At 40.4% G+C, this 24,916-nt stretch overlaps 2 protein-coding genes across 2 annotated transcripts in view; one reads left to right on the forward strand and one right to left on the reverse strand.

The window, feature by feature from the left end:
* The window catches only part of LOC111604683, a 31,875-nt gene extending 26,741 nt beyond the window's left edge, over positions 1-5,134 (reverse strand). Inside the window, exon 1 of the mRNA XM_023322848.2 lies at positions 3,649-5,134. Within this exon, the coding sequence (XP_023178616.2) occupies positions 3,649-5,058 (1,410 nt within the window). The 5' untranslated portion in view covers positions 5,059-5,134. The remainder of the gene's footprint in view (positions 1-3,648) is intronic.
* Positions 1-24,916, forward strand: part of LOC111604682 (elongation factor-like GTPase 1) — an 89,177-nt gene that overhangs the window by 30,841 nt on the left and 33,420 nt on the right. The window lies entirely within an intron of this gene.

A 24,916-nucleotide genomic window follows, 5' to 3' on the forward strand; every position in this document is an offset into this window, starting at 1 on the left:
TGATTATAGTGAAATTGGAAATATAGAAGAAGGAAATACTGAATGGTTCATAGACCAACAATTGTAGAATTTAACAGCAAAAGTTTTTCTGTTATCGAGTAAACTAATCAAATTGGTTCTTCTTCACTGCTTATGTCAAGTATGCCTAATATCCAAACACCAATCTTAACCAACATCTTTGATTTAATTCATTATCTTTGCTGTCCTTGATCATTTAATGTGCAATCTTGAAGTCATATTAAGGAGACAGGCTCGACTGTGATTGGCACCCAATCCAACTTGGCTTTGTGCAATCAAAATGCCTTGGCTGCCTGTCGAATTGGTAGCTGCGTAAGTCTCGTAACCCGCTCTTCGTTTCAGTTTCAGACATTTAGCACATTTCTAAAGCTTTAAACGGCATCAGAATCGCTTTGCAAAGCGCGCGCATTGCACCGCGATTATCGGCGGAGAACAATTAAGCGTCTTCATTAGGCCACAGCTGGTAGCCTATTTAGATGCGGATACCTTTCTATCTATGTGACTATCAATTCAATTAAGCACAAGCATGGGATCGCTGTGAATCTTATAGAGATGTCGGCATAATACGAAACGAATCTGCCCCGAGTCGAAACGGCATTTTATGCACAATCATTTCTTAGTGAATTTTTGATTGAGCTACGTTTTGTTGTGCTTATAAATTGTTTATTTATATTATATTTGGCTGTGTTTAGCCTCCAGAGTTGTAGTTTGCCTAATTTAATCTATAATCGATAAATATCGGTTAGTTCGTAGACCATTTGTTGATCATATGTTTAGATAAATTCATGGAAATCCTAATCAAATTTCAGGTTTGCTTACTCAACTGCAGTTTATTTGATATCATCAATATAGCATAACTATAAACGGAATAATCGATAAATATCGATTATTAATTGTTGTTGTTCTTCTAGACTCAAATTTATGAATCTAGAAACATTCCATAGACAAAGTCAATTTAGTATAAGTTCACTTTAATGATTCCTCTACTTTCACAAAATCGATAAATATCGTTTATTTTGGGCATTTTGCTAGCTAGAGTCTCCAAACTAGAAGAGCACAGCTTGGCATTATGAGCTCATACAGAAATTGAAGTCTAACTATGTCAGTTAATTTTATGGATAAAATGCTTCGGCAAGGGAAACTGCCGCACGCGCTCGCCTCTAATAGATAATTAGCCTGGCGAAGGTACTGTGCAGACCTAAGCCCAAATTGAATGCAACTAACTAACGCATTTTTCTCGCTGCAACCTGTTGCTGCAACGGCTGATGTGGCTTTTGTATGGAACATGTGGATTATGTGTTTGTGTGTCACGTCGAGCGTGCGACGCGGTACGTGCAACTCGCTCAACCTGTCGATAGTCGGCCAGATATATATGCAACGCCAATTGGCCCCGGCTAGCAGCCCGATGTGTGTCGTCTCCATCATCAACTACGGAGCGCCAATTCCCATCTACGAGCATCTTGCGCATTGCCAATTGGCAATGGCCAATCGAAGCCATAAATTATGTCGTTGTTGGAGCTGGAGTTGCAGTTGGAGACTCGAAAAGTCGCCTCCGTGTGATCAACATCATCGTCATATATGTGAGCTTGTGTTGCCCAGGCCTAGGCGCACATCAAAAATTTATAGGTCAGTGGTGGCAACAAATTGCCAAGCTTTTGCCGATTTTTCCAACTCCTTTTTTTTGGTTTTTCTCTTTTTTTTTTGTGTGTGGGCTGTGTATGGATGATGGAATGTGAGAAGCTGCCCTCAGACATGACCGTGATCTGGACATGTGCATTGAATTGTGCCTCCCCTGGCGCCCCTACCTACCTCATCTCCAATGACAGCTTGTCTTTTGTCTATGTTTTTTTTTTGTGGCTCTTTTGTTTTTTGTTTGCTGCTGCCAAAACTGACCCACTCAGCAGCAAAAGGAAGTTTTCATCGATTGTCCCAGGCACTGCACCACAGCAACTGTTGCCGCTTGCCTGTTGGTTGTTGGTTGTTGTCGTTGCCAACATTATGACAATCGATTTGCAATGGAAAGCCATTGCCTGAAGGCGCTCCATTTATAACAAGTGGCCACATTGACTGCCAGGCCAGCCTCTGCTCTGGCCATGGATAACTCTATACGCTCCAATCTTGAGTGTATTTCTTTTCAAATACCCTTATATGGTGGGCATATTAAATACGTAAGCAGAGTTGAACGAAGTCTGTAGGTATATCTGCTTAGTCTATAAAGAAATATAGATATTTGTGCTTGTTTATGTACTATTTAACTATCCATCTAGCGAGCTGTTTGTAGGAACTCAGCTATTCTTGAAGATATCATGCTGTAATTTTATAGAGTTGCTGTTTTTGTTTGTACTAAACTGCCTACTTATATAAAATTTCACTGTGTCTGTTTATTGTTCACTTTAACTATTCCCCTGTCAAGTGGTTCTATGTGAACTCGTTTGCTTTTGAAGTTATCTTGCTGAAAATTTTTTATGTAGTTGGCTTTGAGTTAGAGTTGGCTTATAAAATGTTGGGAAGCGTTTTGCTGAAGATTTTCTTCATATAAATTATACATACTTATTAGATAAATTTAGAAATTAATTGTGAGATAGATCTATATAGAGGAATACAGAAGCTTTATATATTAATATTTTTTTTTAATATATTTTTGCAACCTTTAAAAAGAATAATTCTTATATTGTTTTAGTTCTGCTTGGCTGCAGTTATATAAGGAAAAGATCTATATATCATAAATACAAATACTTTTCGTTGCATCAATCTTTTTTATAGCTCAATTTGATCAGCATGAAGGCATGTCCATCATCCATTATGTAAATAGATTGATAGATTGATCCAAGATATATAATAGATTAAATATATCTAATATATATAGAAAAATTTGAAATATGCCACAGACATATAGAAGATACAACTTTGTAGAATAGTTGGCTTAGTTGTTATATCTTCAGTATAGTGGATCGTATATATGTTTGATCATAGATATATAGATGTATGAATATATCTTATAGATGCTACATCTTATATATTTACATTATATATAGATAATAGATACTTTTAGCGGATATAACTTATATAAAATAATATTTATAGATGTTAGCTAAAAGATCTATATAGAATACTTGACTATTTGGTATCACATGTTGTCTAAGATCTTAGCTGTGGGTCGGCTAGAGTATTTGAACTCTGGCATAGGCTTATAGCCTTATAGCTAGCGTTGTCATTGTTGTTCCTATTGGTCTGGCTGTTGTTGCAGTTGTCGTCGTTTGCTGTTGTCGCTGTCAGCAGTTGTTGTTGTTGCTGCCTAGTCTGCTGCTGGTCGCTTGTTGCTGCCCCATGTTGCAGCTTTCAAAGTCAAGTTGTACCAATAATTCTGCATTTGACATTCAACTGCTTTTTTTTTGTTTTTGTGCCATTTTCGGCCAAAAACGGTTTCTTAAGCTATGCCCCCAACTGCCTCAAATATATATATATATATATATATCTATTTATATATATCGATGCATTGTCTTTTTGTTTAACTCAAAGCTAATTAAGCGGAAAATGTCAAAGGCAATTGCTTTATGGTTGGCTTTTACCAAATTTGGTTAGCTCATTAAAGTTTTTGGTGGGCAGCTTGACGTGGCTAACAGCACTTACCTTATTATCCTTGTTGTTGTTGTTGTTGTTGAGTTTTTGCTGATAGTATTCCTCGCGCGCATGCGTATTGAGACTGTCTATCAATGCGGAGGCATTCACATGCGCATCATAGACCATGGCATCGGTGTTGGCAGCAGAGGAGGAGGCTGCTGCCGCTGCTGCCGCTGCTGCTGCTGCTGCTGAGGAGGAGCTGGCTGCAGCTAGTGGTATATTAGCTTGTGGCGTGCGCGTGTATAGCTGCTCTATGGGCAAGGCAGGCGCAGGTGAATTGGCAGTTGTCAATGTGGCAGGATTGGTGGAGCCAGCTGGCGTTACCTTCTGCTGCTGCGGCTTGGTTGATAGCTTCTGATAGCTGCTGCTGCTGCCACTCAACTTCTGTTTGTTGTTGCCTGCATTAATCGGTGGCTTTGACTGGGCTGCTGCATTGGCAGCTGCTGCGCTAACGCTGCTGGGCCGCTGCTGCTGTGGGCCACGCTTCAATGCCGCCGTCACCTTGTGGCCGAAGGGTCGCTTGGTGGGTCTCAGCTTATGCTTGCCCATGGTGCTCAGAGTGCGTTGATTGCCAGCACTTGAGGTGGTGCTCGTGTTGGGCTCTGGGTCAGCTGCTGTGATGGCAGCGATGTTGTTATTCGAGCGTGCGGCAACAAATTGATCGTCCGGATCGGTGGCATCGGTTAAAGCGTCTCCACTCGTTGTCGACTGCTCCAGTTCCTCTTGCTGATCCAGCTGCTCTGTGGATTGTGTTTCCTCGGCGCTGTTTCCGAAAGTTGTTGCCGTCGTCTCACTCACATCTGTGGTCGTGGGCAGCTCCTTCATGAGCATTGTCTGCGCCGTGACCTCGGCCTGCAGCGCTGCCTGCTCATTCATGGTGTTCTGCAGCTCCAGCAACGTTGTCTCATCCAGCAGCAGTGTCGGATCCGTTTCGGCTTCAGTGTAGCCGGTGGTTGGCAATGTGCTGACCTCTGACTCCTCTGTAGACAGCTGCTGTGTGCTGCTGTTGCTGCTGTTGCTGCTGCTGCTGCTGCCACTGTTGCTTCTCGCCGAGGTTGCCTCCTGCTGTATCAGCTGCTGCTCCTCAATGTCCAATGTCTCCTTGAGCCTGGCCACACGCTCCACAATCCTGGCCAGCATATCCTTTTGCGGCTCTGGCAAATTCTTCGTATCCAACTCCAGCAGACGATCGTATTTCTTCATGTTACGCTTCACAGTTTCGATGTCGGCGCGTGTCTTCGATGCTGGCGGCGTTAGTGTCGGATAGCTGGGACTCTCCATAAAGTGGGTGCGCGCACGTCTATTGCTATAGCCCACCAGCTCGATAACACCTGGATACTCCGCTTGCGTAGCAGCGGGCAGAGCGCAAAGCGTTGCAAGCAGCGCCAAGGCGCAGCTCCAGGCTGCACTGAGCGCCATCTCTTTAAACAGAAGGGGGACGGTGGTGCAGTTCTTGCAGGTGGTTTAGCTGCTATTAACACTCACACACACACACTCACACTCACGCACTTGTGGGTGGGCTAAGTCCAGAAAAGTGGAACTCGCGTTTTGTCTTTTACTTTACTATTTGATATCCAGTTTTTATTTAGAATTTATTTTTATATAAATTACTTTTTTTTTTAATTTTTTATTTAACTTTTTCGTTTGTTCAACTCGTATTAGTGTCAACTAACTGTAACTGGCTGCACGGCACACGACTTTGAAGTAAATTCAAGTCCAAGCTGGTCAGGAGTCAGCTTTTCTATGAGCAGAAGCACTTGTCTCAATATATATACATACGTATATATATTTATATATATATATATATATATATATATATATCTATTTCTTTTTTTATTATTTATTAAACTTCTTCGTTTTTGCCTTCGCGCTCCGATCGCAGTTGCGTTGTCTTCTAACGTCTTGGTACAAATGTTTCTGGCCGCGTTGCGGCAGCGTCTTTTAAAAATTTTCAACCGGAAAACGCTGCCGCTGACGCAGCTGCTGCCAGCGTTGACGCCGACGTCGCGACGCGTCGCCACTGCTGTCTCACAGCAGACTTTTCTCCCAGCTTTTGCGAACCGGTTTGACTCGCTGTAGAAAGATACAAAAATCTAACAGTTGCAGTGCCTGCAAAAGTTCTACCCAAATAATGTTGAATTTTCAGCAGTTTTTTTTAGTTATTATTAAATTATTTATTTATTTTTTTATAAATATTTATTTTGGCACTAATTTTTAAGCCAAAATTCTTAGCTGAACTCAATTTATACAGCTCAGCTGTTAAGTTAACAGCCGCTGTTAGCTGCGCTGTTAAGCTTCAAACATGTTGCATTGTTGAAGTTGTTGAAACGTTGTTGAGTGCTATAATTTTCGGGGTCTCTTCGCTTTGACTAAATGTGCAATATGTTGAGTTCGTTTGACAGCTGATCAAGTTGTTGGCGATGGGTGAGAGAGGGCAGCTCCCGCTCTATAGGGGGGCTCGCTCCATTCAATTAGTCATTCCACGCACACACAGACACAATCGAGCTGCTGCTCGACTAGATTCTTTGCATTTTGGCCTGGTTCTTGGCTTTCGCTTCAATGTCAACGCCGCATCGTTTAGCCTGTCATCGATGTGCTCTATAAAATGATAGAAATGCTTACAGTTTTGTATGACGATCACGTAATACTCTTGCCTTGATTTGTTTATGTATGTTTACTGCTATAGATTTTACAAATTTTACTTCAGATTGAGAGCTTGGCGATGCTGATTGAATCGAGTCATTAGTTGCCATAGAAATATTTTATCAGAAAGCTGTTAGTGTGCTTCTAAGAACTACTTTTTGGTATAAAGTATTTTGATGTGTATAGAAATATGTAATGAAGCTCAAACTAAGAGCTGAACTTGCTTACATCTTTAGGAATATTTTAAGATTAAGAAAGGTTCTTCTCTTCTTCTTTCTTATATGGAACATTGATATTAAGCAGCAAAGAAATATTTTGAATAAAATATTGTTTGTAAAACTTAGCTTTGCTGAGTTTTCATAAGATATATGTTGCTTATAAGAAATCGTAGAAGTCTCTTCTTATCAACTATATAAAGTCTGCCAGTTCGATCCACTTTTATATCAGGCTCAACTCAATTGAAACTTCAAGTCAGATCTTTTTTGCCAAGCTACTTATATAACATAGACTAGATATATATAGTATATGTATAAATATATTCCTCAATTCCAACTCTCAAACTGCATAACAAACTGTATACACCCTGTGCTAAATCAACTCCCAACTGGTTAAACCTGACGCCTCGGAGACACCTTAGCCAGGCACTTGCTTGGGCTACCTGACTCGGTTTCAATTTAGCTTAAATGACAACATTTATAATACATATAATTTGTCGCGTGTGCTCTCACTCGAAGTTAATTGAAGTCCCCGCCCCCTACCCCATCGCTCCATCGCTATCTGTGCGCCTCTCAATTCTCACTTTGATCAAACATAACGCGGCCCTGCGATCGTACGTGTTGTGGCTGCTAATGATCTTCATAGATTTCCATTTCTAGCGGCCTTTCTCATAAATATACACATATACTCCATAGCTATCTATAGACTACATATAGCCGAGTGCTTGCCATTGAAAATTTCCAGCATGGGAACGCCATAAAACAATAACTAATGGCACCCAGGTCGTCGTCTGTTGTCTGCCTAGTGGTGGGCTCCCACTGGGTCCATGTCCAATAAAAGAAACCGAGCGTTAATTAAAAAAATGGCCATAGATCAATGCACCTGATAGATGAGCCAGCTGCTGCTCCGGCTGCTGTTGCCTGCGGCTTGCCTGCTGCAAAAGTTGGACATAATTTGCTAAGCCACAACGAGAGCCCAAAGTTGCGCGTCCCTAATTGTGCCACGCCCTGTTTGGCATGCGTTTGACATGTCCTTAGGCGGTTCATTAGCCAAATGGAAGACACGTTCTGATCGCATTGACACACATGCAAATCGTGGGTGCCATTTGCCGTTGTGAGTGGGTGCCGCTGTTGCTGCTGCTGCGTGGCTAACTGCAACTGTTGCTGTCGAAATTGTGAAGAAGAAAAAAACGAAAAATAGTTGCAACCGGGCAACTTTCTTCGGCTTATCTTTATGCATATGCAACGCAATGGCGGCGTCTGCATTCTTTTGTGGCAAGACGGCATAAAATATGCGAGCGACGCGACGCGGCGCGATCATCTGCCACAGCAACAACAGCAGCAGCAGCCGCAGCAACATTGGCAACTGCAACTCTTGAACTTTACCAGCAATGAAAAGCTTGGCTGTGGCCCTTTTAGCCAGCGACTGTTTAGCATTTGCAGCCACGAGCAACTTTTGCATAGCCATAGACTTGATGAAAAGAGAGAGAGCCAGAGAGTATGTGAGAGAGGGAGAAAGGCAGAGGGAGTGTAAGAGAGCGAACGAAAGAGATGCTGCACGATGTTGCCGCTGCTGCTGCTGCTGCTGCTGCAGCTCAAGTGCCAATGGCAATCTGCTTTTTATACCAAATACCCATTGAAAACGTTTGCTAAAAGGTATAATAAAGTTAAGCTTATAAATGGAATAGTCGAAAGTCGAATTTCCTGTCTAAAAGCTATATAATTGTTCTATATAACTTGTTTGTCTGTATAAATAGCTAGATCTGGCTGATTATAGCTATTAAATAAGGCTTTACCCATGTGCTATGCTTAGCCACTTAGTTTTTTATTATATTTTAACTTAAACACGATCGATAAATATCGATGTTAGTTTTCCTAACTTTAGGGGAGCTACTAACAGGTATGTTAACTCCTATATGCATATGTTAAGCAAATTTAAAGTTAATTTGTGTAGACATCATGTTTAGTTAATCATGTTTCCTCATACCGATAACTATCGATATATAGATTTTCTAATAATTATGAGTTTTATATATCAGAACTATCTTGCAGCTGATTTTTGAATTAATTATAATTCAAACATTAATTGATTGATCTTTAGTTACTTGCATTTGCTCTTTTCGATATTTATCGATTAGAGATTTTAGACTTTTTGAAGGTTAAGAGACCTGGAGTTGTAAATTTGCTCTTGTAGCAGCTCGTTAATGCTCAGTTAACAACAGTTCGATATGTTTTTACAGCTTTAAATATATCGATTTTTTTCTTTAAATTTCAAAGGGAGCTAGAATTAAATCGATCTTCAATTTAAGTGAGTTGAGTGCAGGGTAACTGCTGGCCGCACAGCCTCATTCTAGGGCACTCTTACTTGTTGCTATTGTGGTTCTTGTTGCTGTTGCCGTATGTTGTTGTTGCTGAGGCAACTGCTTTTTCTTGTGTTGCTGCTGCTGCTGCTGTTGTTGTTTATTTCCTTGCAGTTTGATCTTTTGGTCTTTGGCGGTAATTTTTGTTGCCGCAGCGGCGTCTGCGCCTTTTCCTTAGCAATTGTTGCTGCTGCAAACGCTCTATTGGCTTTCAGTTGCTGCTGCTGCTGCTGTTGCTGTTCTTTACTGTGCCTGCCTTTTGCATTGCAATTCTTATTTCTATTTTCGCTTTATCTACAAGTTTTGTCTTCATTTTTATTTTAATAGTGCAAATGATTCCGCTCCTTTGCAAATTGCTGCTGATTTTTTAGCTAGCGATAAAATGCACGACGGCAACATCTTTCTGTTGCTGCTGCCGCCAATGCCGCTGCTGCTGTTCGCATTGCGCCTTCTCTTTAACACATAATGATTTCAAATAGTTGCTACTTTGGTGCTGGGTGCGAAATTAATTTGAATTATTACTATTATTAGATGTTATTTGTGTAATGCGGCGTCCGATAGCGCTTGCCGGAGGTACAGTTAAGGCGCAGATGTTGCTGCCGTGCATTATGCAAGATTGCCAGACGTTATCCATAGCAAATGCGGCACAGTAAGAGCTGCAACAAATTTCAGTGATAAGCCAAGCAGACGGGCAAAACAGTTGGCGCTGCAACAGCAGCAGCAGCAGCAGCAACAGCAACAATTGCTGCTGCATAACTTGTGCCTGCTTCAATTACCAATTGTTGTTGCCGTTTAAATGATTGCATTGTTGGCCACATTTAAATTTATTAAAACTGCGCAGCTTCTAACGGGCAGCCACTTGGAATGTTGCTGCTGCTGCCGTTCATTGACCGTGCAACACTTGGCCTTGCGCCTACCTGCAACACACGCTGTTCGATTGTCGATTCTCAGCAATTGTTTTTTTTTTCTTCTTCTACATTCTGCATTTTGCATGCAATTTAATGTCATTTGTCATTTGCTTAATTGTGACCAAGTGCTTGTTGCATTTCCTGCAACAACTAAATGCCGTTTTGTAATTGTTGCAAGGCACGCAGCTGGCAGTGTTGTCGCTGTTGCTGCTGCTGCTGCAGCATCTGCTCTGCAGCTCGCTTCAGTTCTGCCGCTGGGCCATTTAGTTTCAATTAATCAAGTTGTCGCTGCACGCGTCTATTAGCTGTTTATGATGTCTGCCACACAGTACCCCCCTCAGGGGCCGCGAGTCCAGTTGCTCCACTCATTAGCGGCGCCCCCAAGTTGCAACAGTTGTTATTGCTGCTGTTGTTGTTGTTGCTGCTGCTGTTATTAAATACTCCCGTGGCAGTTGCCGCTACTGCCTCACGGTGCTTTCTTGATCACATTTAGTCCAGCTTTTTGCTTAATGCTCGCCCACGTAATAAATTCGAGCATTTGAGCTTTCAGTGTCTTCAGTTGGGTGCAGGACCTATTGTATAGAGTAGAGGGACTAGTCTGTAGAGGAGAGGAAGAGGCGAGGTAGAGGAGAGGAGAGGAGAGGCAGAGGAGGAGGAGAGGAGAGGGAGCGGAGAGCGAGGGAGCAGGAGAGGAGAGGAGAGGAAGGAGGAGAGGTAGCGGAGAGGAGAGGCGGAGGAGAGGAGAAGAGAGTGAGCGAGGAGAGGAGATAGGAGAGGAGAGGGAGAGGAGAGGAGAGGGATGGAGGAGAGGAGAGCGAGAGGAAGAGGCGAGTAGAGGAGAGGAGAGGGCGGAGAAGGCGAGGAGAGAGAGGCCGAGGAGAGGTAGAGGAGAGAGGCGAGAGAGGAGAGGAGAGGAAGGCGAGGAGAGGCGAGGAGCGGCGAGGAGAGGAGAGGCGCGTGCAGCAGGTAGCGGAGAGGCGAGGAGAGGAGAGGAGAGGAGAGGAGGCGGGTAGAGGAGACGGAGAGAGGAGAGGAGAGGAGAGGAGGAGGAAGAGGGAGAGGAGCGGAGAGGAGAGGAGAGGAGAGGAGAGGAGAGGAGAGGAGGAGTCGAGGCAGAGGTAGAGGAGGAGAGAGAGGAGAGAGTAGAGGAGAGGAGAGGAGAGGAGGAGGGAGAGGAGAGGAGGGAGAGGGAGTAGAGGAGAGGAGAGGAGAGGAGAGGAGAGGAGAGGGAGAGTAGAGGAGGGAGAGGGAGGAGAGGAGAGGGAGTATCTTAGCTTCTCGTCTCTTAGATTTTTCAGCTTCTTCGGTATCTATCTTCTTCTGTTATCTCTTCTCTTCTCTTCTCTTCTCTTCTCTTCTCTTCTCTTCTCTTCTCTTCTCTTCTCTTCTCTCTCCTTTTCTCTCTTTCTTCTATATTTTTCACCATGAGCGAGTATCATGCAGTCGTATCCACTACCTTCTTATTATTTAGTTGTTTTTTTGGGGCCTCTTTTGTAACATGTGAAGTTCTTGCTCCATTTGTCAGTTTGGGTTTTATACACTTTGGTACCGTTGCAGGCGGCAGTGGCAGCGGTAGCGGCGCCGTCGCAACTTTTGGTGGTGGTGCCTCGTTCCCCTGCCTAAATGATGCACAGCATTTTGCGCCCAGCTGTCAGGCAGAGGTTCGTTGACTCGGCCACCAGTTGGCCGAACAGTTGGTGTTGAAACAATCAGGTCCAACCAGTGGCCATTTGATGAGCCTAGCTCATTGCATAATGCTCCGCACAGACAAACGAATCAAGTCGCTGACTTCGTAATTGCCCAGACTGCAAATTGAATTTATGTTAAGTCTAACTGGCAATTTTTCTATTTAGTTTTTTTTTCGGGAGTTCTTAGAGTTGAAAGAGGCTACAAGTTCGTTGCCTTAGCTGCGAGTTTATAGCCCAGATTTACCAGTTCTCTAAAAGAAGTAAGTTTGTTATATGACAGCCTTTTGACTAACAGCATTATGTAAATCAGTTATGAAAGCTTAACAAATGGCTATGGCAATCTTGTATTCAAATGATTCTTAGCAAAATCGTCTTGAGGCCAAAGGCTCACAGTTAAAAAGAACTTTTACTGTAGTTAAATAACAGCTAAGGCAAGTTTTACCTCAAAATAACATTTGTGGCAAGCTTTTATTGGCAGCTGCATAACTTTTGGCCTATTTAGTTAACAGCTTAATATTGTTGACAGTAAGAATCTTATTTACTATGACTTGAGCCTAGCGAGATTTGCATTAAAGACTGGTTCAGTTAATGTGTAAGCCACTTTCAGGAGCTTACATGGCTCTAACATAGCACTGTAGATTAACAGATTTGACTAACGTGAAACATAAACATAAACACATATTTTTAAGCTAACACTTGAATAACATAGCACTTAACATACTTACATTAACATTAACCTAGCATAAAACATGAGGCAAAGTCTAAGATTCCAACTCAGCTAAAATCTAGCTAACAGCTTAAACACGATTCTAACATTAACAGATCGAGCTTAACATACGCCTAACAAGAAACCTAAATAATAATTTATAGCTTAGCTGCGTTTACTAATTGGCTACGATTGCAGAAATATCTAGTGGAATTCAATCGTTCCGATTTTCATATTTGTTTTATTTATTATACGATGCGCTTCGCTGGCCGGTTTATCTTGATAAATTTTTAAATAGATAGCCGCAAGATAAAACCAGTTGCAAGCCGGCCAAACAGATGCAATCTAGCAGATGCAGCAGCAGGCAGTCAGGCAGACAACAGGAGTTAAAGGCAAAGATTGCGGCACACCCCCCACGACTAATTGTGCTCATTTCCATTTATCAGAGCTGGGGCAACCCAAATGAATTACAGCACTAAAAGCAAATTAAAATCGTGCCAAAGTGTTTGCAGAATAAACATTTCACAAGACACCAATGAATGGGCCAGAGCAGCGCCAGAGAGCCACAGATCTAGAGCTTCACATATCTGCTTTTAGAGGCTGGTTGCATTAAGCATTTAATTTAGTGCCTAGGCAGCAATTTTCATGCGTTGGCAATTGTCTCGTGGAATTGGAATTCGCGTGTTGCGTCTTTTATTTTTAGAGCTTTAAACTTTGTTGCAACTGCAGTGTGGCACTTGCCGCTGCTGCTGCTGCTGCTGCTGCTGCTGCTCGTTTGCCAAATGCAATTAAATGTGTGTCGCTGGAGCTGCCTGGCGTGCAGCAGCCAACACTCGACGGCAACTGTGCCGCATAATTGTGCCAAATGAATTTGTAATTATGTGTGTGTGCCATGAACTTCAAATGGCCAACTAGCCGGTTTTGGCCATGTGAGTGACATCACATGCGAGCTGACTTTAGCTGCCTCAATACACTCAGAGCTCCGTCCGTCTCTCTTAGAGTCGAACGTCTCAGACATGGCTAGCATGACATTACAGAAAAAATCAAGCCAAAACAAAAATTTAATTAAAGCGCATGACGCAAAAATTCTTGCTGTTTAAATCAACAACAATAGCAGCAACATCAGCAAACAGCAGCAACTGCAGAGTCACCAAAGAACAAGAACTCGTCTCATCGAGCGAGTTAACGATGGCAAGATACACTGTTTTCAATCGATGAGAGCGTAGGTGGCAAATTGTCTAAGTAGTAGTTCGTTTACATATATGAAATACATACATACATACAAACAGACAGGCGGAGAAGCGGGACAGACAGGCAAGGACAGGGAGGAGACAGAAAGGCACACAGGCACACAGGCAGACAGGCAAGGAGACAGGCAGACAGGCAGACAGGCAGACAGGCAGACAGGCAGTACAGGCAGACAGGCAGACAGGCAGCAGGCAGACAGGCAGACAGGCAGACAAGGCAGACAGGCAGACAGGAGACAGGCAGACAGGCAGACAGGCAGACAGGCAGACATGCAGACAGGCAGACAGGAGAAGGCAGACAGCAGACAGGCAGACAGGCAGACAGTCAGACAGTGCAGTACAGTGCAGACAGCAGACAGGCAGTGACAGGCAGACAGGCAGACAGGCATGACCAGGCAGACAGGCAGACAGGCCGACAGGCAGACAGGCAGACAGTGCAGAACATTCAGCAGTGCAGACAGTCAGACAGTTCAGAACAGATTCATACAGTCAGACATTCATACATTCATACATTCATACATTCATACATTCATACATTCATACATTCATACATTCATACATTCATACATTCATACACTCATACATTCATACATTCATACATGCTTACATTAATATATACACACATACATTCATACATCTGCCCATGCAAGCATTTACATATACATTGAATTCATGAGAATTGCATAGAAAGGCGATATTTTTAATGGAATTTATTGTGTGTAAAATCCACTTAATATGGTCTAAGAGAAAATACATAAGCATTAACATACATAAAGCTAGCAAAAGAATGGAATCAGGAAATCAATGTTTCACAATATAATATGAATATCTAAAGACTTGTGAAGCGAAGGTAGAAAAAGCCTATTGGCTGCAGTAGAGCTACCTAATTTAAGCAGACTTGCAAAACAAAAAAACTCCCAAATTCAATATAAACAAACGAAAGAAGCGAGCTAATATACCCCACGTGCAGCTGGGCCAAACAGTGCATAAAGACCAAAGATGACTTAAAAACTCACGCAGCATTTTGGACACGGCCCAAAGTGTCAAAGAGAGCGAGACACACGTATGCGACATATTTGGCAAGAGTTGCCGCCTTACAGGCCAATTAAATGGCGACACTTTATGCCTAGGTGATGCTGGTGCCCAAAGAACCAGAAGCAGCAGTCACAGCTACAGCATCAGCATCATCATCAATCCCCAGTGGCTGACTGTGCTGGCTCGTAAATGGGTCAATGATGGCTTAAATTGTGCGGCTTTGTTAAATGGTGCACGCGGGCTCTGGTTAGCGGTCTGAAAAGGTCTCGAGTCTGAGAGTCGTTCGGGCCCTGACATCTGATCGCACCTCTGACTTCAACTCCAATTCTGTGACGATTGACTGATGGCTTATATATATATATATATTTTCTTTGCCTTGCGGTTGATGACAGCCCCACGCTGGCTTTGCCATATTCAATTTATGAACTGCAGTTCAGTTTCAGTATTGCATTTAGCATTTGGCATTGCGTTATTGAGTTGTTGCCTCTTTTTTTATGCTGTTGCCTCTGCAACAATTTGTCTAATGTGCCAATTTGGTCGCATCTACCGCCTTGGCTGGCGTATCGTTAGCTCAATGCTTGATCATGTTGATTTCTTTCTTTCGTGCACTTTTCTTGCGGCCTATCAATGACAAGGCAACAAGAGACGTTAAGCCCCCTAACCCGAACCTCCAACTCGCACCGCCAACATTGACTTTTGCCTCTTTGGCTTTGGCTTTGACTTTGGCTTCGAGTTGAACGCGCTTCGTGCTTTACATAGCGTGACACGAGTTACCTGAATTGAACTTGATCTGCGTGTCTGTGTTAAATGCGATAGAAGCTAGAAGAATATGACATGAGTGCGACTGGGTGAAATAGGCAAGCTTCTAAAATGAGCAGACTGGGCATAGAGCTCTAACACGACTTAGACACGGCTACAGGGGATGTAGTACAAATGTAACTAGATTCTGTGTATGAATCAGCATGATTGAAATACTAAAATAATATTGGGTTAAATAGATAATAATAATAGGTTTAATAGACTATAGCACTAAATTGACGCGAATATTATATGATTAAGTAAGAGCTTTATCTGAGAAGATGGATAAGATTGGATTTTTCAAGCACGATGCACTCTTCATTGACTGTAACACGACTTAGAACACGAGTTAGTCTATTCTAAACACGACTCAGTAGAAATGAATTTGTATTCATAATTCACTTAGCACAAAATCATATTAGACTCGGGAAGACTGAGCTCTTACAGGGTTTCAAAAGGCACCAGCATCAGACATAAGTTAGGCACGATATTGTTAATCATATGATGCTGATGAAAATATGAGTCTGTTCAGAAGATAAAATGTTCTTTCTTTGAATTTACGGCTGGATGCGATTCGATTGCCCTAAAGTTTTCCATATACCCTAAACAGATCTATTAAGAAAATATATTATAATTTAATTTTCTAGCTTTTCGATTTTCTTGTTATTTTTGCATAACTCACGCTGCCATCTCTAGCAACTAGCTAATGCCTATAGAGCCCTATAATTTCCACACCAGTCTCTATTTTTTTTGCAGCATTTTTTGGTCTTTTCTGATGGCGATGCGCTCACTTGTCCCATTTATTTATTTTGTATTTCTGCTGTTTAAATTTAATTCACGATCTGCCATCAAGTCGAGTCGAGTCGAGTTGAGTCGAGCTGAGCTGCGTTGAGTTGAATTGAGTCGGAACAAAAGGCAGCTACGAAAATTCCCTCGACGCTTGCCAATTGCAAGAGCAACAGCAACAGCTCTTCTTCTTCTGCTTCTGCTTCTTCTTCCTCTAACAAGGGGCTTTTCTTTTGCTTACTTTCCGATTTTCAGCTGCAGTCGGAAAAATCTTTTCGTTCGCGTACTTAACCGCAATAATTTTGCTCATTTGAGTGTCGTGGAAATGAGTTAAAGCAGTTGCCTGCCACTTGGCGGCAACTACAACAGCAACTGCAACTGCAACAGCAACTGCAGCAGCAGCATCAGCAACAGCAGCGGCTGTCGCTAATGTAATGTGAGCATTACTTATTTCCATTTTTTTCTCTTTTTATTTTTGTTTTTCTTCTTACCGCCAGGCCGGAGTCTCTCTTAATTCATTAATTTCCCACAGGCAGCTGCCCGCCTCTGGGTCGCAGCCAATTTCCAACGTGAAACCGTTGAAAGTTATCACCCACAACCCACAAGCGAATGTGTCAAAGCAGCGAATGCAGTCAAGTTTTTTACTGCTTTTTTTGGGTACTACAACCACAACAACCAGATTACACGCATTGTCTCAGTGTCTGTCTCTGTCTCCCTTTGCCTCCCTCTCTCTCTCTCTCTCATTTTCTCTCTTACATCCTCTTAACATCTCAGCTGCAGCACAATAAAGTTGTTAGCGGGTGTTGCAATGCCAATTGCTGTTATCAGTTACAATGTGCTTACTTACTATCTACACAAACATAATACACTGAGAGAAAAAGGTAGAAGATAGAAGATAGAAGATAGAAGATAGAAGATAGAAGATAGAAGATAGAAGATAGAAGATAGAAGATAGAAGATAGAAGATAGAAGATAGAAGATAGAAGATAGAAGATAGAAGATAGAAGATAGAAGATAGAAGATAGAAGATAGAAGATAGAAGATAGAAGATAGAAGATAGAAGATAGAAGATAGAAGATAGAAGATAGAAGATAGAAGATAGAAGATAGAAGATAGAAGATAGAAGATAGAAGATAGAAGATAGAAGATAGAAGATAGAAGATAGAAGATAGAAGATAGAAGATAGAAGATAGAAGATAGAAGATAGAAGATAGAAGATAGAAGATAGAAGATAGAAGATAGAAGATAGAAGATAGAAGATAGAAGATAGAAGATAGAAGATAGAAGATAGAAGATAGAAGATAGAAGATAGAAGATAGAAGATAGAAGATAGAAGATAGAAGATAGAAGATAGAAGATAGAAGATAGAAGATAGAAGATAGAAGATAGAATATAGAAGATAGAAGATAGAAGATAGAAGATAGAAGATAGAAGATAGAAGATAGAAGATAGAAGATAGAAGATAGAAGATAGAAGATAGAAGATAGAAGATAGAAGATAGAAGATAGAAGATAGAAGATAGAAGATAGAAGATAGAAGATAGAAGATAGAAGATAGAAGATTGAAGATTGAAGATAAAAGATAGAAGATAGAAGATAGAAGATAGAAGATAGAATATAGAAGATAGAAGATTTCTCTATCACATTGAACATCGCACTTTGAAAACACTTAAAAGCTAATAAAGCTTTCAAAGCACATTTATATATATTCAAATTCAACTTAATTTTCTTTTTCAATTTCTGACTCCATTGTTGCTAGTTTTTAGTCCAGTTTTTCTCAGTGCACAAGTTTCACATGCTTTGCTTTACTTGCTTGCATCTGTGGCATATTTTGCTGCATTACACATACGCACAGTTGGCCCATAAGAGAGCTTGCATATGAAGCTTACAAGCAAAATAAAGTTCTCAGGCAAATGACACCAGCTGACAGTCAAGTAGAACGCACACTAATCGTATTATTTGATTATGTAAAGTTTATATATATATATATATATATATATATATATGTCTGTGTCTCTAGTCAATGCAGTTCTTTAGACACTTTTATATCATTTGTGGGTCAGCTCTGTGTGTTGGACAGTTATGCATACAGCTACGAAAGGGTGTCAAATACTGTGACTCTGACCTACAGCTAGCTATGGACAACAGCAGCCACGACAACTAACTGACAACTGTCTTTTGTCTGCTCTAGTCTGATCTCTGTTGTTCAGCAAACGCATTTGCATTTTTTGTAACTGTGCTTAGACTTCAATCTCTTACGCTCCCCTTGCCTGTCTCTTTGGCTCTGTCTGTCTCGTTTATATGCTAATTAAATCATATAATATTCAATCTCAATCTGTCTTGTCATATTGCTCGATTTCAGTTCAGGCTGCATTCTTATGCTAAAAAGTAAATTACTTTATGGATTCTTTTTGGTCTCCGGCTGGATGAAAGTGTTTTTCTGACCCCAATTCTCAGGCCGTGTATCTGTGTATCTTTCTGTCTTTGTGTGCGTGTGTTTGTTTTGTCGCTTGCCATTGAAATCGGTTGAGCTTGAGGCATGTTTCACATATTTCATGATTTTACTTTTCCTACTTGCTTTTTTCGTTTTTCCTTGTTTTCCTACAACATTTTTGCATTTTCTGCGCATATTTTTCGAAGTGCTGTTCGACGCGGTTTTTCGTCATCCCACGCTCTTAATTACCCACAGAGAGTGGCATCCTCTGCGCTCAACATGCTCCACAAACTTTGACTTGCTGCTCCAATTATACCCTGTTTTTGGTAGGTGGGCGTCAAATAGATCTAGATGAAGCAGAGCACTTGTATAAGTTTCCTGTTCTTTGTCTTTAATAGTCTTAAATATTTATTAAATAAATTTATTGCTGAAAGTTTTTCAAACTCAATTCAAAGCTGAGGCTAAAAAGTAGAATAGAGAATGTTTCTTAGTCAATTACGTAATGATTTCGAACCATAGACTTTAAAACAGTTTATCATAGCAGAGTTGTATGGCTGACTTAGTTAGTTTTAAGATGATTATGGGAGTTAGGCATAGAAGCTCATCTAAAAGTGTTGCTGTTTTTTCTTTAAGCTTTTATTTTTCTCTGAAATACTTCAAGCAGCTAAAATTCAGACTGAATTGTCATTTGCCAGGGCAACCATGTCTGGCCCAACAATTCTAATACTCAGAGGATTTCCTTATCAATGAGAAAATTTTAAGAAATTTAAAATTGATAACATAATATCTATGCTTCAGGTTGGAAGCTTGGCTTCTTTCTTCGGGTGCGTGTTATCATAAATTTCTTCAAATTTTTCATTGATAAGAGAATCCTCTAAGTATTCTAATTGTTCAGCCTACAAAATCCAAGTTCAAATGTGCATCTATTGTGTATCCAATTCAGAGCCTAACTTATCTTATTTACAGTTCATATGCAGGGCATCTGTCGTGTCGACTAAGTCAAGCCTTTTAATGTTTTGTGTTTTGCCATTTTTAGCGGGTTTTTTTAGTGGTGTTTGCTCTGCTTTGGCATTTTAATAACCAAAAAATGGCTCGAGCAATTCATGAATTCGAATTTATGTATATTTGAAGGCAGCACGTCGAGCTGTTGATTTAATTTTGAAGCATTTAAAAAGCTATTTGCATAAGTTGCCCAAATCAATTACAGTTAAGTGGAAGCCAATTAATTCTGCGCAATTAATGTTGATTAGGGTGGACCCAAAGACTGTGTTGAATGCAGGGCAAAGCACACACACACATATATATATATCTAAGCTCGCATGCAATTGGCAGCTGCTGCATGGCACCTGCTGCATGCCACCTGGTCGCCATGTATTTTTAATCATTTCTTATGACTTCATTAAAAATGCATTTCAAATTTGTATATTATTTCTTAAGTGTTTGTCGTTGGCTTGGCAGCATGTTGCAGGTGGGGCTAGGTACCCAGGTGCTGGCTGTATCTCAGCTATAGACAGCGTATGACGTTGCCTGGCAACTGTTGCATTGTTAACAGCTCAAAGCATAGCATAGCTTCATTATATGCACTTGCAGCAGAGGCAGTTATCTAACGCCCACTACTCTATCTTCCTGCCTTCGTCCTCCGCCTCGGCTGTCTTTTGCGATGCCTTTAAATCATTAAACTTAGTTGAAATGGGGTATTCTGTGTTCTGTGACTCGATATGCTGCAGCCAGAGCAAATCAGCTAGAAGAGAAGAAAGATAATTGATGATGATGATTGAAGATAGAAGAAAAGAATCGGGATTATACGCAGCTTCAGTTCATTATGATATCCAGGGTATTTGCTAGCAGTTCACTCTTACTTAGGGCAGTCTTAGTTGCTGCAACCCAACCCTCCCACTCAACAGTTACGCCCCCCGACGCCAACCTTAGCTGGCAACTTTGGCCATCAAAGCTGTTGATAATGTCATGGCGACTGCCTTGTCCAGCTTCAGCTGGAAGCTTCAAGCTTCCAGCTCGCATTTTTTCAGTTTCCAACTTCAAAGTTGATGGGCTGCCAAGGCGCATATATCATCATCATCATTTCTGTCAGTTCGTTAAGTTGAAAAAATACGAAAAAAAACGAAAAATACCTTGTAGAGGATGCGCTTGATTTTCTCTGCACCTAAATTAGATTTTTGCCATGTTTTTTTAATTTTTTCTCGCGCCTGCCAAAGTCAAGCTGCGCTTGAGTTCATCTGAAATGGAAAGTTGTGTGTGGAAGGTGTTTAGCAAATTTTTATTTACTCGCATTGGCTAAACAATTATTATAAACAGGATATGAACAACATTTGGCTCACAAATTGTGGCGTTTTTCTGTTTTTCTGTTTATTTAGCTAATAAGCGACGAAAGTTCGACCGAAAGTTTTAACGAGCTACACGAAAAACGAAAAGAAGCCAAATAGATTGGCTAGAGATGAGTGTATCGTTAGTGATGCGATAACAATTAGCTAGAGATGAGTTACGAAGCAACATAAATTGGTATAAAACTAATCAGTTAGCTGGGGATGAGATGAGATGAGAAGTCTTATCACTTAGTTTCAGCAGAATATTCCTCTTCTACTTAAGATATGTAAATTATAATTCTCAGATATCTTTATCTAGTGATGTCTGCGTGACTCACGAAATCAAATTAAAATTTCATGTTTTCACTCGCATCTCTAGCTGAAGAGTATTTTGAACAGGATGGATTTGAATTTGATGCGTTGTTTGTCATTAATTACTCAGCGGGTCACTTGAGCACGCGGATTTTGATCGGACCCTAATCCCAGTTTGTGGCCAAAGTTGAGGCTGGGAGCCGCCGCGGGATGCTGCGCTAAGCCAAGCTTTACTTTCTTTGGCTTGGCTAACTGCTCGAAATTGGCAATGGACTTGGCACTTGGTCAGCGCCGTTGGTTTTCCCATGATCGTTTGTCTAGCCAAGCCCCGGTTTGGTATTATCTCTGTGGCTAGAAGAAGAAAAACAATCAACGCGCCTTTAAATGCGAATTCGCTTGGAAGCAACAAAGAGAATTCGTGCGAGATTTAAAGTTTATTTGGCTTTTAGCTTTTGCTTTGTTCGTTTGTCTTTTTGTTGGCCAAGTAAATACTTAAATATAGCACACTTAAACAGTTTGTTGATATTGTTGTAGCGAAAGTGAAACTCGAATCTAACTGGGATGGGGCTGCCTCTAATGAGAGTTAATTACAACATCAAAGCACTGATCTCTCCCTCTCTCCATCTCTCTCTCTCTCTCTCAGTATATATACAGCCATATCTGAGGCGTATCTGCATTGCGAGGTAATTGTTCTGGCCAGATTGGGCACACGTTTCGATTAGGCGCGGCCACAAAGGCAAGGCAACTAATGCAAATAAGCACGAAGACGACTTAGAACAGTGCCTTGAAGTATGACGAACTTGAGATACTCTAGCAGAATTTTACTAAGGCACTCTCTATGAACTTAGTTGTTTGTGTATCTTTCTAAGCATCATTCTTGTTATTGTTAATTAGCAATCTATCTTTTTTATTATCTAGCTATGTATAGATATCAATAGATCTTTATCAATATGTAGTTTTTTCATTCTAACTTATATTATGAATATATCTTAGCATTCATTAATCCATCTATCAATCTCTCTTTCTATGTATAAATCTCTTATCATAACAAGTATCTATCTTTTTATACATCTTTATAGTTATCAAGTCTAAGCCTGTCTATTTATATATATATATATATATATATATATATATATACAATATCTATAGATATATATCTATATATATCTATGTAACTATCTAAATATCTTTGTATCCATATTTTTCCAAACAACTTTTGCTAACTTCATTTCTATATATATATCTATCTATCTATCCCTCTATCTATGTAACTATTTTTATATTTTATTTTGTATATTTATTTATATAAATATCTATATGTTTGTATCTTTGAATCAACGGCACAGCTAAAGGTTTTTCCATTTTACTTTCATTAGCTGTTATTCAAAACTGATTAATTTCCTATACAGCTTATTTTACTGCAGTTTCCGCTCAATCTTTACTATGACAACTATATGTTATAGCTCAGCAATTTGAATGATTCAAACATATGTTATATCATCAGAACAAAGTAAGATCTATACCAAGTCTTAGCTGTATAACAGCTGCAGCAGCTTAGTTCGCATACCAAATAGCTAGATAGAGTTTACTTAAATATTTGCCTTTTGCTTACGTAATTCATCAGAAATGGATGCCACCTCATGTGTTAGGGTATAGAAAACTAAAGTTGTAATAAGAAGCAGAAAACGGCGAGTGGAAAAACCGCGTTTACCAGCTAAACTCTAAGTAGAGAAAGTACACGCGGCGCACATGTAAAAGTAACCAAAAAAGCCAAAAAAAAAAGCTGAAAAAAGATGCGAATCTTCGCCTTTGCCTTTGCCTTTAGCTTTGGCTTTTTGGATGTGGATTTTGGATACGACTTCAGTTTTCTTTGAGGTCAAATCGCGGGCTTTTACCGCTCGCTTTCGATCGGCGTCTGTTGCCGCCTACGAATATCAGTAAATGTTGCCTAGTAAATATTACAACATAACTGTATTTGTTGTTGCTATGACTATTGTCGTTACCATTGTGGCCAGATGTTGTTGCTGTTGTTGTTTGCCCTGTCATTTGCATACTTAACACCTTTCGTCTGCAGCTTGTCTCGTCTTCGAATTCGGGATAAAGAAAAAGAGACTTTTCTTCACTTGAGCCAGGTGAACAGATTGAACAGAGGTGGGCCACAGAGTTGAGGAGTGTTTTTGAGTGCTGCGAGCTACGAGCATTGCCTTTTGTAATTAGAAAATAATCGACTGCAATGCGTTGGTGAAGTGCCAGGCGAGCCAGTCAGTCACTCACTCATTCAGTCTTACTTTCAATTTCATCTGCATGTGCTCAGCCGACGTTGGGGTTAGATGAATGCAAACGCATCTGGAGAGCTTTGTTGCTTTTTTGTGGTTGTTTTGTTATGCATGATTTGTAAGTTTGTCGCTTTCTTTGTGCAGCGCTGATGACTCGGCATTGCACTATAAGATTACTATGATTACGATACCCTGTAATCAGCAAAGTGCGTAGATGGGGCAGGCTGGCACAAAACAACAGGGCTGTGCTTTGATGGCTTCATATGTCTGTATCTACTTGAATATCTTTGACTTCATTGCCAGCTGAAACCTTTGTGCTATGCTGAATCACCTATGTTAACTGGCTTGGCTTGAGATGTAATGAAATACCCTCGTTATTTAACTCGTAATTGAAATTTGTTGCATTTATAATTTATCGAAGCTTTATATTGAAATTTAGAGCCACATTTCTGTTAGATCAGTATTTTTTAGAATTACGCTATAAAACAAGTATCATTACTTTTAGAAAAAGTTGCTTAGATATTTGAATTCTTGCATATAAATATATTAAATACATTAAAACGTTTATTTAATGCATACTTCAATCAGTTCCAAAGCGTTCTTCAACCATGGTTGATGCTTTTAAAAAAAAGGTACAAAAGCTTTTTACTTCGTACCATATTTCAATCAATCAGTCATGATTGATGCTTGAATTATATACTACTTAAAAAGAACTTCAAGCATATTACCAAGTTTAAAGTGATATAACTACATTTTTAGATCTCAATCATGCCTCAATCAATTTAAGAGCTTTCATCAATTTTGATTGCTGCTTCAACTAGAGATAGACATTTATAAATATGTATTTTTCTAGCATACAAAATGTATTTTAAGTTCGAGCATGCTTTAGTTAGAGGACAAAGAACTGCATCAATCATGATTGATGTGCAAAAATTGTCCTTATTTCAAAAGAAACTTCTTTTAATTATAAGAAATTTCTATATATACTCTCACATATATTACAGGGTATCTCAACTGTCTGCTATCATTTTGAGTTTCTTGCATTATTATTATTGTTATTGTTATTGCTTTATTGTTGCAATTTATTGCCAGTGGGCAATCAACAGATTCGTTATTGCTAAGAAATCCATTACACTTTTTATGTACATATATAGATATAGATATAGATATAGATAGATATATAGATACACATATGCCGATTTCGCATATGATACTTTTAACAGTATCGTTCGAATACACTTTCACTCTCTGGCTCGCTCGCTCGCTCGCCCTTGCCCCATTCGGTTGGCATTAAAAAGCCATTAGCCTGCCACAGATTGTGGCAAGTATTTGCGCAGTTCGTTTATCAATTTGAATCAATAACAAAGTGAATCACAATTTATTCGAGGCCCTCTGAAAGCATTCATTGATTAATTGCTGCTTAGCTCTGCCCAGCATCTCAGTTCCCACTGCCACTGCGCTGCGCGGGAGGCGGGAGGCGTGGTGGCAAATTACAAACGCCGTTAAAATTTCACTTTCTAAGGCAAAAAAAAAAAAAAAACAGACTCAT

This window comes from Drosophila hydei, unplaced genomic scaffold (genome assembly GCF_003285905.1).
Source record: "Drosophila hydei strain 15085-1641.00,03,60 unplaced genomic scaffold, DhydRS2 tig00000283-arrow-arrow-pilon, whole genome shotgun sequence".
NCBI lineage: Eukaryota > Metazoa > Arthropoda > Insecta > Diptera > Drosophilidae > Drosophila > Drosophila hydei.